This window comes from Carcharhinus amblyrhynchos, chromosome 13, assembly GCF_965287045.1.
Source record: "Carcharhinus amblyrhynchos chromosome 13, sCarAmb.v2.hapA, whole genome shotgun sequence".
In the NCBI taxonomy this organism is placed as follows: domain Eukaryota; kingdom Metazoa; phylum Chordata; class Chondrichthyes; order Carcharhiniformes; family Carcharhinidae; genus Carcharhinus; species Carcharhinus amblyrhynchos.
The window spans coordinates 61,817,462-61,834,951 of NC_137336.1; the positions used below are offsets into that span (position 1 = coordinate 61,817,462).

General features: G+C 45.3%; 1 protein-coding gene across 1 annotated transcript in view; it reads left to right on the forward strand.

The window, feature by feature from the left end:
* Positions 1-17,490, forward strand: part of LOC145351302 (regulator of G-protein signaling 14-like) — a 97,264-nt gene that overhangs the window by 18,519 nt on the left and 61,255 nt on the right. Inside the window, exon 2 of the mRNA XM_080200927.1 lies at positions 8,269-8,290. Coding sequence (XP_080057053.1) covers positions 8,269-8,290 — 22 coding nt within the window. The remainder of the gene's footprint in view (positions 1-8,268; positions 8,291-17,490) is intronic.

The following is a 17,490-nucleotide window of genomic DNA, read 5'->3' on the forward strand; positions in this document are numbered from 1 at the left end:
CTCATAGGACCTCCCCTCCATACCAGGCAACATCCTGGTAAACCTCCTCTGCACCGTCTCCAAAGCCTCCACATCCTTCCTATAATGTGGGGACCAGAACTGCACACAATACTCCAAGTGTGGCCGCACCAGAGTTTTGTACAGCTATGCCTAATCCACACAGAGAAAGAGAAAACAGTTGTTTGAATGACATTGTTTCAGAGCATCAACAAGTATTATCACGTAAATAGACACATGGGAACCTTGTGTTTACAGATTAGTCTGTATAGTATTTGTGAAAAGAAAATGCTGAACCACTATCATGTATTGTTTAGGTTGCATTTAGAATAACTTCGGAATGCATCTTTGAAATGAAGGCATTATCAGCATGGCCAGCACTGATTGCCTTTTGTACATTTGTCCTGAGAGTATGGTCTCATTCTCTTTTTGGATCGTAGTAGTCCATGTGTTGCCAATGTTCCCACAATGCTGTCAGGTTGTGTATTTCCGGGATTGTGACCCAGTGATGATTAAGGAATGAGGATCAATGTGCCTAGGTTGGATGATGTGTGACTTGGAGGTGCTTGAGTTTGCATGAGTTGTTTCAGAATGCTGGAAACCCCAGGTTTAGAATATTGTCTTTAGTTCTGGCTACCTTACATTAGGAATGATGTGGCGATGCCTCCATTTCGAAGAAGGTTAAAGCCCTGGAAAGGATGTGAGAGGGATTCACTGAGCTGGATTTTCTTCCTTTATTCTTTCATGGGACGCGGGTGTAGCTGGCAAGGCCAGTATTTGATGTCCATCCCTAATTGCCGCTTGAACTGAATGCCTTAGGCCTGTTCGAGGGCTACTGGAGTGAACGACATTGCTGCAGCTCTGGAGCCACATATAGGCCAGGGCAGATTTCCTTCCCTAAAGGACATTACTGATTCTAGGTTTTATTAATTGAATTGAATTCTACCAGTTGCTATGGCAGGATTCGAACCTGTGTCTCCAGAGCATTAGTTTGGACCTTTGGATTGTGATGCAAATGATATTATCACCATTTCCCTGCCCTTTGGAGTTGGGCTAGGAGGTGGAAGGACTAGTACAATGAAGGTGGAAGGCAAATGGGAGAGGAACCCAAACAATTGCCGCCAACGATGGGAAGCTCAATAGTGAGACACTGGACAGATAATTCTGGAAATCAAGTTACGGGCCACCTTCGTCCAGCCCTGTCACTTGGGAAATTGCCAGGTAAACTCTAGTAGTACCTAATGGGCTTCCATTAGGGAGACTGCTCAATGTTCCAAGGAGGGGATTCCATATGACAGCAATTGCTTCTGCACCTATGATGCACTGCAGGAAGGTGCCCCCTACCCCCTGCCCAACCCCAATGGTGCCTCTCTCAGGCCCCAGTACTCTTAAAAGTAAAACTGAGCTTGGTTTCAAGGATCCCTCTCCTCCAACATGCAAGATCAGCAGTGGCCACCCCTATGTGTGGCACCACCGAGACTGCTAGCCCTCTGAGCCAGCAGCTCTGGGAGATGGGCTGCCATCCTCTGAATTGGCTGCTGCCAATTAAATGCTGCCCCTAGATCCTGCTGCCCATTAGCGCAGAGCTAGAGTCCTGCTTTTGGACTTTTTAACTGCCGCTTAGAATTTTTAGCTTATTAGTTACCTTCCAGGGATTTGAAGCTGATGGGGAAAGATAAGAAAAGTTGGAGTTTTCTTCATTATAGCAAAGAAAAGGAGCTCTGATGGAATCAGCCAAAATTTAATTTACTTTATTTATTAGTGTTACAAGTAGGCTTGCATTAACGCCGCAGTGAAGTTACTGTGAAAGTCCCCTAGTCGCCACATTCTGGTGCCTGCTCGGGTATACTGAGGGAGAATTAAACATGCAATGCATCTAACCTGCACATCTTTTGGACTGTGGGAGGAAACCGGAGCACCAGAGGAAACCCACACAGACACAGGGAGAACATGCAGATTCCACGCAGACAGTGACCCAAGCCGGGAATTGAACCCAGATCCCTGGTGCTGTGAGGCAGCAGTGCTAACCACTGCGCCACTGTGCCGCCCCAAAAATTAAGAGAATTTTGATAATGTAAACTGGAAAATCCATTGAATCGCTAGTAACTCGAGGGTATAAATTTAGGATTCATATTCAGAAAAACGCAGTATTTTTCATTTGTTTTTCACAGACGCAGAGTCGATCAAAAACATTTTTTTTAGTGACCCTCATGCAATACACCTCAGGTATTGAACTTGGAAAGACACTTCAAGGTCCTGAATCCCTCACATACACAAACACATCACAAAGGCCAGAATACCACTTGCTCTTCAAGATAGTGCCAAAGGACCATGGGGCTTCCACCTGAGGGAGAAGAGGGTTGGGGGTGGAGGGCGATCCACAATTTAACAAGATCTAAAAGGTGGCACATCTGACAGTACAACGCTCCGTTGGCACAGTACTGAAATGTCAGCCAAAGATTCGTCACTGGAATGGGTTTTTTTTGATCACACGGTTTTTCTGACTCAGTAGCTTGAGTGCCAGCGCAGAGCCAAGGCTGCTACTTCCAGAAACCTCCCTGTACGAGAGGCATGTACTCGAGTTTTTAGAGATGGGGGCCCATTCAGCACTGCTCGAATGGCCAAGATTACAGACCAGCACACATTCCAGTCAAGGTGGTTGTGCAATCCAGGCACAAGTTCAATAAATGCAGGATCAATAAATGCTGAAGAGAAATCCTCTGGCCGTTCACTCTGGGAGGATTCTCTGGTACTGTTGGCCCCCTCCCCTGCCGCCGCCCCCGGTGCAGGTTTCCCAGCAGTGTGGGTTGGCTTCTATGGGAATCCCATTGACAGCGGTTTGACCAGAGGATCCTGCCGCCAGCAAACAACAGGACCAACTCCCAGCACTGAGAAGAACTGCTGAGGGGAGGCCAGAGTATCTCGCCCATTGTTATCAGAGTGCTCAGCATTTGATCCAATTTACCAGCTCCCCTACTGAGCTTTGGGTCGGGGGAGTTCAAAGGCACGAAGCATCTGGGTTGAATACACAGGGAGAAACTGTTCCTGTTGACAGAAGGATTGACAGTCAGAGGAGATTGATTTAAGGTGATTAGAACTGATGTTGACATGAAGAATAAAAATGCTGGAAATACACTGCCTGGCAGCATCCATGGAGAGAGAAGCAGAGTTGCCTTTCATAGAACCCTACGGTGCAGAAACAGGCCCTTCAGCCCATTGAGTCTATCCCAACCACAATCCCTCCAAGGACCTATCCCCATATCCCTACACATTTACCCACTAATCCCTCTAACCTACACATCCCAGGACACTAAGGGGCAATTTTAGCATGGCCAATCAACCTAACCCGCACACCTTTCGACTGTGGGAGGAAACCGGAGTACCCGGAGGAAGCCCACGCCGACACGACGGGAATGTGCAAACTCCACGCAGACAGTGACCCGAGCCGGGAATCGAACTCAGGTCGCTGGAGCTATGAAGCCACAGTTCTAACCACTGTGCTACCATGCTGCCCCGACCTTTCATCGGAACTGAGAGAGGTTAGAGATGTAATAGAGTTTGATCAGGAGTGGGTGGGAAATGGGGGACAGGTTTTAACTGTGGCAGGATATTACATCCCACCAAAGTAAACGACAATCTAAATGGCTCAGCTGCCGGGGTGGAGGGAGAGGATTGGGGGTGGGGGGGGGGGGGCGGGGGGGGGCGGGGGGGGGGGGGTGGGAATGGAGACAGGCCATGACAGGGCCAAGATGTGTGGTAGGGTGGAAGAGAAAGTGAATGATGGGAGAGTTAGTCTCACAGAGCTAAAACGAATGGGGCAAAGAAAGAAACAAAGAAACTACAGATGTGCCTGGAGCAGGTGTGCGGCTGACTGAAAGAAAAAAAAGAGAAAAAAAATCGAAACAAGCAAAGAAAATGGGGGTGAGTCGGGGGGAGGCGGGGGCAGAGGTTATAGTCTGAATTTGTTCAGCTCAGTGTTGATACTGGAAGTTGCAAAGTGCATGACTGAACGAGAAACAATACCTCACCTTTCCATTCAGCACTTTACCGACTTCTGAACTCAACATTGATTTCAACTATTTCAGACCATAATCTCTGTGCTCCCCTCCCCCTCCCCTTTTCCTTGTTTGTTACGGTTTTTCCGTCTCATTTTTTTCCATCAGGCAGCTGCATGCCTGATCCAGGCACACCTTTAGTTTCTTTGTTTCTTTCCTTGCTCCATTCCCTTTGGCCCTTTGAGACGAGCTCTCCTGCCATTCACTCTCTTCCGTCTTATCACAAACCTTCCATTTGTCATGTTCACGTCCCCTCCCCCCGCATCCTCCCCACCTCCCGCCCACCCCAGCTCAAAACCCATTACACCTTTAATTTTTCCCAGTCCTGATGAAAAATTGTCAACCTGAAATGTTAACTCTGTTACTCCCTCCCCAGTTGCTGGCTGTACCCAGCAGATATTTCCAGCATTTTCTGTTTTTATTCCCATATTCCAGCATCCAGAGGCTGCTTTTCGAATGGTCGCTTAAGTTGCTGGTTAGGAATCTGGAAAGCATTGCCTGAGGATGTGGTAGAGGCAGAATCAATTGCGGCTTCCGGAGGAGAAGTGGACAATTATCAGAAGAGGAAAGAATTGCAGGGCTTTGGAGAAAAGGAAGGGCAATGGGTCCAGCTGCGTCGGGCCTCCAGAGAGCCAGCATCGACACCGAGGCTGAATGGCCTCCTTTCGTGCTGTAACCATTCTATGCTTTTAGGAGACCAGCTGGAGTCAGGAGTGCAAGTCTGGGAGTATAATAGGAGCTTTAACTTGGGGAGACTAGTGGGGGTCCACACTGTGGGTCGGGAAAGCAGCAGCAGACAGAGGGTCCATCAGTACAATGCTGTAAGTCAAAGGAGTGGTGAGGGGATTTGCAAATGTAACTTGGGGGTGATGGCCTGGACCGCATCCCCTCCCTCCACAACCCCCTTTCCGCATGTACAAAACAAGAGAACGCACCTCCCTATTGACAGAGTTGTGAGTCTTTCTGCTTTCCAGTTGGGCAGCACAGTGGTTAGCACTGTTGCCTCATAGCGCCAGGGACCTACATTCAATTCCAGCCTTGGGTCACTGTCTGTGTGGAGTTTGCACGTTCTCCACGTGTCTACGTGGCTTTCCTCTGGATGCCCTGGTTTCCAAAGATGTGCAGGTTACGTTGATTTGATACAGTAAATTGCCCCTTAGTGTCAGGTGGATTAGCAGGGTAAATATGTGGGGTTACAGGGATAGGGCTAGGTGGGTTGTCGGTGCAGGTTCAATGGGCCGAATGGTCTCTCTGCACTGTAGGGATTCTATGATTCTATGGTGTAGGAAGGAAGTGTGGCATTGAGATTGATAAGTCGGCAGAATAATGGTTGGAGTGTGGTGGGAAGTTATGTAATGAAACCTCCAGGAATATATTTAATCACAGTTAGCAACCCTCATCTACTATTTCTTGCCAATAGTGTGAAACGTGCAGACACTTACACATTATACATCTCTCCCAACTAATGTGAATGGAGGTTAAAATCAGAAGAGATGTAATGGATGTTTGATCCAATGTTGCTCATTTTATATTATTATTCAAATTCAAGATTACTGTCTGTTATGTTCAGAACTTAACAGTGCGTAGCATTGACAAGTTTCTGTCCTAACAGAGTCTTAAAACAAAAATATTGAGAAATATGTAACATCAGATATCAGTTTGAATTTATTTCCATCTTCTCTGTTTTGTTCTTTAATCTCTCTTGGGAAATTAATCTGTAATCCTATTACCTGTGGACTTTTAAGATCTATAGAATATTTTCACACTTGCATCACTAAGAAGCTTCTTGATTCTCAATTTGATGGTTCAAGCAATGGGGGCCCCAGAGACATTTGGTTATTTCAGCTTTTAGACTTATTGGTGTTGTTTCTAGAGACCATAAGACCAAATGAGATAGGAACAGGAGGACGCCGATTGGACCCCAAGCTTGCTCCACTGTTCAGTAGGACCATGGTTCATCTGACATTCCTCACTTCCCTGCCCTTTCCCCATAACCATTGATTCCCTTACTGATCAGAAATCTTTCTGTCATAGTCTAAAATATATACCTCTGTGGTGAGGAGATCCTCCTGAGAGAAGAAATTCCTCCATGTCTCAGCCTTAAATTGGTACCCTTTTTCTGGGATCATGCCCTCTGATCCTAGAGTGTCCCATGAAGGGAAACAATCTCTCTTCATTTACTCTGTCAAGCCCCTTTAAAATCCTATATGCTTCAATGAGATCACCTCTCATTCTAAATTCCAATGGGTAGAGTCCCAACCATTTTAAACTGTGTTCATATAGCAATCCCTCCATAATGTGTGTGATAACCCCATGATCTGCATAGGGAATCACTAATTGACCCCCCAGTTGGGATCATTGAACACAAGCTCCCTAGAGCTGATGAAGGGTCATCTAGACTCGAAACGTTGGCTCTATTCTCTCCCATACTCGCTGTCAGACCTGCTGAGATTTTCCAGCATTTTCTGTTTTTGTTTCCGAATCCAACACGGTATTTTGCATTTATGATAGCTGTTCCAATATGGTCACGGGACACAGTTAATTTAATTGAAATACATACTTTAAAGCTCTGCCCTTGAAAGAGTTATACTTGCTCACCTATTTGCTCACTTGGACATCAGTTGGCCACTGATTTAGCTCAAACTAAACTTTAACCGACCTTTGTTTCTAGTTTGACTTTCCCTTATGTTGCCTTCTACCTTCTCTCCATTTATTTCAGAACATGTCAGTCTTGCTCTTGCATGTAACCATGCCTGTGTAGCTTCACTCCTGTATCCATTCATTGCTTTTCACCCATGTCTCACATTCCCAATTGTTAAGCCTTTAAATGTCTAGTGAACCTATACCGCCAAATCCTTCTGCTATTCCACAGAACCACAGAATCCCCACAGTGCAGAAGGAGGCCATTCAGTCCATAGAGCCTCACTGACTCTCTGAAAGACCATCTTATCGAGATCCACCCCTTCATCCCAATTCCCCCTCTCCCCCGCCCCCAACACTATCTGTGTAGCCCATGCATTTACCATGGCTAATCCACCTAATCTAAACATCTTTGGACACTAAGGGGCAATTTAGTGTGACCAATCCACCTAACCTGCACACCTTTGGACTGAGGGAGGAAACTGGAGCACCCAGAGGAAAGCCACGCAGACAAGGGGAGAATGTGCAAACTCCACACAGAGTCACCCAAGGCTGGAATCAACCCTGGCTCCACTTTTCTTTGATTCAGTTTTTAATTATTTGTGTATAATTTTATTTACCAAAGTGTGCCACCTCACACTCAATGATATTGAATTCTATCTGTAACTTATTAGAACACTCTTCCTCGTATGCAGTCTTCCTTTGGACTTTCCTTTGGTCTTTAAAAGAATTACCTCTATCTCATGTTTTGGTGTCACCTGCAAATTTCAGCACCACTCCCTCCAAGCATCTATCCAAATCATTGACAGCCATGTGTACAGAAGTGGCAGCAGGCCCTAAGGATAGTACCCTCCGATTACTCTGCCCTTGGTTCCTACATTCTATTTTCCCTCTTATGATGAATCTGTAATTCAATTTGCTGTCCTCCCCCTGATTTCATATAATTTAACCGCTTCCACTCGTCTCCTGCGCATTATCTTGTCAAAGACCTTCCTGAAGTCCATGTGTAGTGCATCCATTCTGTTACCCCCATCTTCCATGTCTGTTACCTCCCCGAGCAATTCGATAAGGTTTATCAAACACTGGTACTGCTTCATTCAATGAGATTAACCGAGACCAGGGATCAAACCCTTAACGTTACTGCTCCACCCGACTTGGCACCACGCTCAAACACTCAGGGACCTGCAAACTATTTTTAAAAAGAACAAAAGCAAAGCCAAATATGATATAACAACAATTTGCATTTACATAGTGCCCATAACATGGCAAAGAGTGGTAGACAATACCAGAGAGGTGGGAGTATGCAGATATTTCAGTATAACAAAAAAGAGAAAAGATCATCTGACTCATTGACGTTCACTATCTTTATTGGCCTGTGACAGAAACAGTTATCTTTTCCAATGAGGGGAATTACTGCTGATATTTATAACTAGTATCTAGGGATCAGGTAGGAGTTGTGAGTTACGATGTTGGTGTGTACAAGTATACAGTCATGAATACTGTAAAGTCAAATTGGTTTAATCTTCTTCAGCGCTGTGAATGAAGTCTCTTATGTCTTTTTGATGTTCTTTTCTAGGCAGTGGCCATTTCAGACGGAGGTTAGTATACTTGGATGCAGACAAGCAATGGACAACACTTGTGGTAGGATTGTGAAACTTAGGTGTCAGATCACTGGATGTTAAGGGAGAAAACCTGTTAGAAACAGGTCAAAACATTGTCTCATCACTCCAGTTATCTGCCTTGTTCCTCTTGATATTCTTACCCAACAGCAATCTATGGATCTCAGCTTTGAAAATTTCAATTGGCCCACAACAACCACAACTTTCAGCTGTAAATTTCCGCTGATGTGAGAATATGCTTCCTCATTTTCATTCCTAAATGGCCTGACCCTGAATTTAAAATGGTGCACTAGCAGTTCTTCCCATTAAATAAACAATTTCTCTGTAAACAGAGACTTGTGATGGTGCTATATTTGTACTTCTTAGCATCACACCATCGAATACAGGGGAGCCTCTCAGATGTTGTATAAAGTACACTTCATTTCATCCTAGGTCTTGTTATGTGTCCAGTGCTGGATTATCCAGTAGATGGAGCTGGGTTCCTATGTTTGCAACTCCAGAGGCTTCTGTACATAATCCAGGCCGACACACACTAGTGCAGCAATGAGCAAGCAGTCACTTCTCTAATTCAGGAAATGCAGTGGTAAACATGTGGCAGCAAGATCCCAGAAACGATGATGAAGTGATGAGTAGGCAATCTGTCTTAGCAGTGTGGGCTGTGGGATAATTAATGACAGGAAACAGAGAACACTCCTTGCTCTGCTTCAATTAGCGTCTTGGAATGTTTCGCATCCAGCTGAGAAGGCAGACACAGCCTTGGTTTAACATTTAATCTGGAAGGTGGCACCTCACACAGTGCAACACTCTCTCAATACAGCACTGACGTGTCGATCTAGCTTTTGTGCCAAGTCTTTGGGCACAAAGGCTGGGCGAATGGGCCAGGAAATGGCAAATGGAATTTAATGTTGGCAAGTGTGAGGTGGTCCACTTTGGTAGGAAGAATGGTAGGAAGGACTATTACTTACGGGGCGAAAAACTGCAGCAGGCGACGGTGCACAGGGACCTCGGGGTCCTTGTGCATGAGTCGCAAAAACCCAGCTTGCAGGTGAAGCAGGTGGTCAGGAAGGCGAATGGGATGCTGGCCTTCATAGCGAGGGGGATTGAATATAAAAGTAGGGAGGTCTTGCTGCAGCTGTATAGGGCATTGGTGAGGCCGCAGCTGGAGTACTGTGTGCAGTTTTGGGCGCCGCACCTGCGCAAAGATATTTTGGCCTTGGAGAGAGTGCAGAGGAGGTTTACTAGGCTGATACCGGAGTTGAGGGGGTTGAGCTATGAGGAGAGGCTGAATAAACTGGGCTTGTACTCGTTAGAGTTTAGAAGAATGAGGGGAGATCTCATTGAGACGTATAAGATGATGAATGGGATGGATAGGATAGAGGTGGAGAGACTCTTCCCGCTCAAAAAAGACAGTAGGACTAGGGGGCACAGCCTCAAGATAAAAGGGGGGCGGTTTAGAACGGAGTTGAGGAGGAACTTCTTCACTCAAAGGGTGGTGAATCTCTGGAATTCTCTGCCCGTTGAAGTGGTGGAGGCTGCCTCGCTAAATATTTTTAAGACGTGGGTTGATGGGTTTTTGATAAGAGAGGGGATTAAGGGTTATGGGGAGAGGGTGGGAAAGTGGAACTGAGCAGCGACAGATCAGCCATGATCTTATTGAATGGCGGGGCAGGCTCGAAGGGCTAGATGGCCTACTCCTGCTCCTATTTCTTATGTTCTTATGTTTGGAACAGGGCCTGAATTTTTCAGTCAGAAGTGAGCGTGTTACCACAGAATGATGGCTGATACATTGGGGTCTCTGCTTGCCATTCCCACTTGGGCATTGCAATCAGCAATGCTGGGTGGAAGGTCAGGAGTCGGGAGCATTGTGGTCCCCTTTACACAATCATCCTATTGACAGAGAGAGATGGAAGACACAGAAACCAGGTTCAGGAAAGATTGCAATTAGCTGCCAAAGTAGAATGGCCACCAGGCATGCACCTTGGGGACTTGTGCATAATGAGTTGAATCCAGAGTTACTTCAAGGCAAGTGTGACTGGAGAATGGAAAGGATAGATACAAGGCCTGCAGGGGGTTAATTCAAGATGGAATTGTTCATTTTACTAATATAAAGTTAACGTCACAGAAGGAAAGCTGTTCTTGGTGTATTACTGCAAAGTTGGAAGCTTACTTTGGTTCTGGAGTATGTGAATTAAATAAAAGTATATATACATTTAAATGGACATCCTTGATGTCTGGAATTCCCTAAGCAGAGGATTAGAAGGACCTTGGGGTACATGTCCAAAGATTCCTAAAAATGGCAGGACACTTAGAAAAGCTGGTTAGTAAGGTATATGGGATACTTGTCTTTATTAGTTGAGGCACAGAATATAAGAGCAGGGAGGGTATGATGGAGCTGTGTAAAACACCCATTAGGCCACAATTAGAGTACTGCGCACAGTTCAGGTCTCCACATTATAGGAAGGATGTGATTGCACTTAGAGAGGGTGGAGAGGAGATTCACCAGGATGTAACCTGGGCTGGAGCATTTCAGCTATGAAGAGAAGCTGGTTAGGCTGGGATTGTTCTCCTTAGAGCAGAGAAGGCTGAGGGAGGGTTCACTACAACTGTAGTGCAGTGAAAGAGAATGGGCCAACCTTGGATCTGGCTGCAGGCGGCAGAGTTCTGTAGTTTAGCTCCGCTCCAGCGGGGAGCTTGCTGAGGGTGAGATGAGGGCTTTGCAGCAAGGAAGTTCAGTAAGAGTGTTCATTCAGTGACATAGCCTTGCCTAACCTCAGATCAAATGTTAATTAGGTCTGTGGTGGATCCATTGGTCAGAGTTAAATGAGTACTTTGTGTCAGCATTTACCAAAGAGAACGACTTAGTGGATGATGAGTCTGGGAAAGGATGTGTAGATAGTTTGAATCATGTTGAGATCAAAAAGGAGGTATTGGGGTTCTTGAGAAACGTTAAGTTGGACAAGTCCCCAGGGCCTGATGGGTTATATCTCTGAATGAGAAAGGCAAGGGAAGAAATTGCTGGGGCTTGAAAGAAATCTTTGTATCCTCACTGGCTACAGGCTACTCCCAAAGGAGTGGAGAATAGCCAATGTTGTTCCTTTGTTTAAGAAGGGTGACAAGAATAACTCAGCTAGGTACAGGCTGGTGAGCCTTACATCAGTGGTAGGGAAATTATTGGAGAGGATTCTTCGAGACAGGATTTATTCCCACTTGGAAATAAGTGGACATATTAGTGAGAGGCAGCATGGTTTTGTGAAGGGGATGTCATGTCCCACGAACTTGATCGAGTTTTTGAGGAAGTAACAAAGATGATTGATGAGGGTAGGGCAGTGGATGTTGTCTACATGGACTTCATAATGCCTTTGACAAGGTGCCTCATGGCAGACTGGTGCTGAAGGTGAATTGCATGGGATCAGAGGTGAGTTGGCAAAGTGGATACAAAACTGGCTTGGTCAAAGAAGACAGAGGGTAGCAGTGGAAGGATGCATTTCTGAATGGAGGACTGTGACAAATGGTATTCCTCAGTGGTCAGTGCTGGGACCTTTACTGTTTGTAATATATATAAATGATTTGGAGGAAGATGTAACTGGATTGATTAGTAAGTTTGCAGATGACGCAAAGGTTGGTGGATTTGCGGATAGCGATGAGGACCGTCAGAGGATACAGTGGGATATAGATCAGTTGGAAATTTGGGCGGAGAGGTGGCAGTGGAGTTTAATCCAGACAAATGTGAAGTGGTGCATTTTGGAAGGTCTAGTATAGATAGGAAATATACATACTAGTAAATATAGAGCAAATGTCAGAACCCTTAAGAGTATTGATAGGCAAAGAGATCTAGGTGTGCAGGTACACAGGTCACTGAAAGTAGCAATGCAGGTGGAGAAGCTAGTGAAGAAGGCACAAGGCATGCTTTCCTTCATTGGCTGGGGTATTGAGTTTAAAAATTGGCAAGTCACATTACAGCTTTATAGAACCTTATTTAGGCTGTACTTGGAATATAGTGCTCAATTCTAGTCGCCATACTATCAGAAGGATGTGGAGGCTTTGGAGAAGGTACTGAAAAGATTGGATGTTGCCCAGTATGGAGGGCATTAACTGTGAGGAGAGGTTGGAGAAACTTGGTATGTTCTCACCAAGGTTGAAAGGAGACCTGATAGAAGTCTACGAGATTGTGAGAGGCATGGACAAAGTGGATAGTCAGAAGCTTTGTCCCAGAGTGGAAGAGTCAATTACTAGGGGGCATAGGTTTAAGATGCAAGGGGCAAGGTTTAAAATCTGTATGTGGTTTTTTACACAGAAACTAGTGGGTGCTTGGAACTTGTTGCTGGGGGAGGTAGTGGAAGCGGATGCAGTAATGGCTTTTAAGGGGGGGTCTTGACAAGTACATGAATAGGATGGGAATAGAGGGTCTCTAGAAGGGTAGGGAGTTTTAGATAAGTTGGACACATGGTTGGTGCAGGCTTGGAGGGCTGAAGGGCCTGTTCCTGTGCTGTAATTTTCTTTGATCTTTGTTCTTTGACCATAGCTTGCATGTCATTGGAGAGCAGGCAGAAGAGGACAGTGACAGACCTTTGGGGGCAGCGGAAATGGAGAACATCCCATAATCCCTTGCAGCTGACAGAATTGAAGATCTTTGTTAGGACAATGAAGGCCATATACAAGGATTGGTTCTGTTCCCTGCATTTCCCTTGTTGCTGCCAGTGTATCCATTGTGCCCCTTAGTGGGCAGAATCGACATTGCGACTTTGGGAGGAGCTCTTCAGCCCACAGGGAGAAGGTGACTCAGGAGGACTCTTGCGATGCCCTTCATTATGGCCAATAGCAGGGAAATTCCTCTTTAGTTACTGCAGTTGGACTTGTCACCTTTCGTGAAGATGTCATAATTATTGCATTGAGAGTCCTGGTATGTTCTCCTCCTTCCACATAAATTAGGCCATGTATTCACACCAATAGTGCTTCCATGGGGATTCCATCTTCTCCTGATGCCCTGTTGTTCTTTAGCTGTCAGGTGTCCTCTTCCACCTCGTGCTCGATTAGAGTTGTGCTGGGACGGTGGTGGGTAGCAGGCTGTGGGATGCACTCCAGGACGCTCTTGTTGAAGACCGAGTCTCTGTAAAAGTCTTCAAAGTACTCCTTCCAGCAGATGCTGTCTGAATGTCTGTTCTTAATGAGCACCTCTTCATTCTTGCCTAATAGTGGGCTGCGATGTAACCCTGTGTGCTTGGGCCATAGGTAGTTTGGAATGTGCTTGAATGGGCAGCATGGTGGCATAGTGATTAGCATCGCTGTTTCACAACACTAGGGACTTGGGTTCAATTCCCAACTTGGGTCACTGTCTGTGGAGTTTGTGCACTCACCCCATGTCAGCATGCGTTTCCTCCAGGTGCTCCAGTTTCCTCCCTCAGTCCAAACATGTGCGGGTTAGGTGGATTGACTATGCTAAATTGTTCTTTGGTGTCAGGGAGACTAGATGGGATAAAAACATGGGGTTATAGGGATAGGGCCTGGCTGGGATTATGTTTGGTGCAGACCCAAACACCCTCCTTCTGCACTGTAGGATTCAACGATTCTATGAAACATCCTGGTTATCAGCTAACTGATGAATCTCCTGCACTTTCTCCATCCTGCTTTTCATCACTCTATGGGTGGCACAGTGGTTAATATGGCTGCCTCACAGCGCCAGGGGGCCCGGGTTCAATTTCTGGCTTGGACCACTGTCTATGTAGAGTTTGCACATTCTTCCTGTGTCTGTGAGAGTTTCCTTCCGCACTTCAAAATATGTGCTGGGTAGATGCATTGGCCAAGCTAAATTCTCCCTCAATGTACCCGAAGAGGTGCTGGAGTGTGACAACTAGGGGATTTTCATGGTAATGTTGCTGCAGTAAGTCTACTTGTGACACTAATAAATAAATTAAACCCACCACCTGTTCTTTAGGTTGTGGTTTTTTTGCTAAAGGACATTCATTAATTTGTGGCTTTTTACAAGTCACCTTTAATGGCATTAATGGGTATGGGGAGAAAGTGGGAATATGGCATTGAGGTAGAGTATCAGCCATAATCATATTGAATGGTGGAGCAGGCTCGAAGGGCCAAATGGTCTACTACTGCTATTTCCTGTTTTTTTAAATTTCTGGTTTATTATCTTGAAGCGCAGAATTCAAATTCTTAAACTATCAGAGAAGAATTGGAGCACACATTCTGTTAGCCCTATAAGATAACCATCGCACAGTCCCAGTATTTAGGTGTTGGTTCGAGGCTGATGAAACTACAGCAGGACTGTGAGACCTTGTTTGTTGAGAATTTGTGTGGCGCCTCAAGCTTTTTGTGTGGCTTAGCCACTGGTTTGAGAGGAAGTAGATTAGGCAGTTGCTACACAACCTTCACAAGACCACTTCCTAGATTCAATCTCCAAAAAGAAACGAACAATTTGAGTTGAATTCATAGGCCTCAGAAGCCTGGCCCACGACAACATTGTATAATAGAAACCGTGGATGAGGCACAGGTTCTGCTATGGACACAATGTGTTTTTTAAGTCATCTCATCCAGCCTGCCACAGAATTTTTATCATTTAATGTGGGCGGCATGGTAGCACAGTGGTTAGCACTGCTGCTTCACAGCTCCAGGGACCTGGGTTCGATTCCTGGCTTGGGTCACTGTCTGTGTGGAGTTTGCACGTTCTCCTCGTGTCTTGGGTTTCCTCTGGGTGTTCTGGTTTCCTCCCCCAATCCAAAGATGTGCTGGTTAGGTTGATTGGCCATGCTAAATTGACTGTAGATGCAAAGGTTAGAGAGGATTAGTGGGTAAAATATGTACGGATTGGGGGTAGGGCTTGGGTGGGATTGTGGTCAGTGCAGACTCGATGGGCCAAAGGGCCTCTTTCTGTACTGTAGGGATGCTATAGTGCAGTGGGATTCACACCTGGAACCCCACAGCATTGCCTTGGGTCTGTAGGTTTGTCAGTTCAGTGACCTATACACTAGGCCATAGAGATTATTACCACATGCACCAATTTGAGTTAAAACTTCTTGCACAATAAGGTAAATGTACTTAAAATACATATGTTTATTCACCAAAATTGACCACCGTTTCGTTAACAAGAGTTAAATACTTGGAATGATCAAAAATACATTTACAGACTGTTTTTCATCTACCAATTTTCTCATCAAATGTACAAAAAATTAAGGTTCACCTGCATCTGCCATGCAAATATGACTATTGAGATCGCAGGCCCAATAATGGTATCATTTGAAATTTATTAATCATGCTTAGTTAGCCAGCCCTGGATTCTCACTTAACCACATATGGCCAATGTATTGAATGTGGATAGCCTCGGGAGAAGATCAATCTGGATTCCTAACAAGAGGAATGATATTGCAGGGGGAATGGTTGGGAAGTTGCAGGTACGTTAACATTCCTGTGATTTTTCTTCAAAGTTGCACACAGCAGCATCCTGGAGATTGACCTTCAAATCACGGTGGCACAGTGGCTATCACTGCCACCTCACAGTGTCAGGGACCCAGATTGAGGAGGAACTTCTTCAGTCAAAGGGTGGTGAATCTCTGGAATTCTCTGCCCGTTGAAGTGGTGGAGGCTGCCTCGCTGAATATATTTAAGTCACGGGTAGATAGGTTTCTGATAGGGGGATTAAGGGTTATGGGGAGAAAGCAGGAAAGTAGATCTGATCCACTTCAGATCAGCCATGATCTTATTGAATGGCGGGGCAGGCTCGAAGGGCTAGATGGCCTACTCCTGCTCCTATTTCTTATGTTCTTATGGGTTCAATTCCCAGCTTGGGTCACTGTCTGTGTAGAGCCTGCACGTTCTCCCTGTGAACGCGTGGGTTTCCTCTGGGTGCTCCAGTTTCCTCCCACAGTCTGAAAGATGCGCTGTTAGGTGCGTCGGCCGTGTTAAATTCTCACTCAGTGTACCCGAATGGGCGCTGGAATGTGGCATTGCTCCTTCTTCAGATAAGTGGGAGTTCTGTTCACAAACTGGGCATATAAAGGTGCATTCCAACCATTAGTTTGTAAATTGAGTTTATATGCCCTGTTTGTGAACAGGACTCCCACTTACCTGATGAAGGAGCAGTGTTCTGAAAGCTAGTGGCTTTTGCTACCAAATAAACTTGTTGGACTTTAACCTGGTGTTATGAGGCCTCTCACTGTGTTTACCCCAGTCCAATGCCGGCATCTCCACATCATGATTCAATAAGATCAGAATAACTCAAATGCTTCAGTTAGATTGTTGGTGTGCACTACCCCCCTTCCCCCCCTAGTGCCTCTTGTATATGGTGGTCTATAATGGCTGCTACAGGCCATAACAGTCTGCAACAGCAGAGCTGAGGCCAGCAGCTGTGAGGCAGTGTCAAAAAGAAGGACTGTTTGTCCCAATAATTTCTGTCTAATTATGGAAGGAGTAGATTAGTCCCTTGCAATTCTTGAATAATTCCAGATATTTTCCTTCACACCTGATTTGACACATTGCTCAATTTGTACAAGCAACTCTAGGTCAAAGACTGTGTGCTGGTCCCATGCTGCCAAGTTAGAGCCAGCTTCATCAACAAAATTGCGTTTATATCGCAATTTTTATTTTGTGGCCAGAGATCTGGAAGGGCTGGAAGAGGTTACAGAGCAATGGTGGGCAACCTGCAGCCTAGGGGACACATTCGGCCCATCTGTGTCCTGAGTGTGGCGCATGAGACATTTGTTGACTGTTGCCCATGTGAAGTGTTGCTGCATTCCGCTAATTTCCATAGTTTTTTCCTACTGGTATGACTGATGTGATAGGCAGGAAAATTAAAGACAAGCAAAGTGAGGTGCATGCTAATTGCACACGACATTGACTGAGAGAGCCGTGCAGTCCCTCTGCAGCCTAAGTGTAAATACTTCTTTTGTCTTTACCATTTAATATTGATGACAGTTATATTAATATTTAAATAATTGAGTATTCCCAATGACATATTTTGAAATATTTAGCATGTAATAAATATATTTAATCTCATTCATGGGTCTTGGTTAGTGAACAAGCCTGATTTCAATCTTGAAGCCCACTGAGATGAAGGAGGGTCACTCACTAGCCTAGGTTGCTCATCACAGTTACAGAAATAGGGAGAGACAAGAGGGGATGTAGAAATTGAAACATGATGATAAAAATTTTAAATTGGTTGCTGGGAATTAATGCAG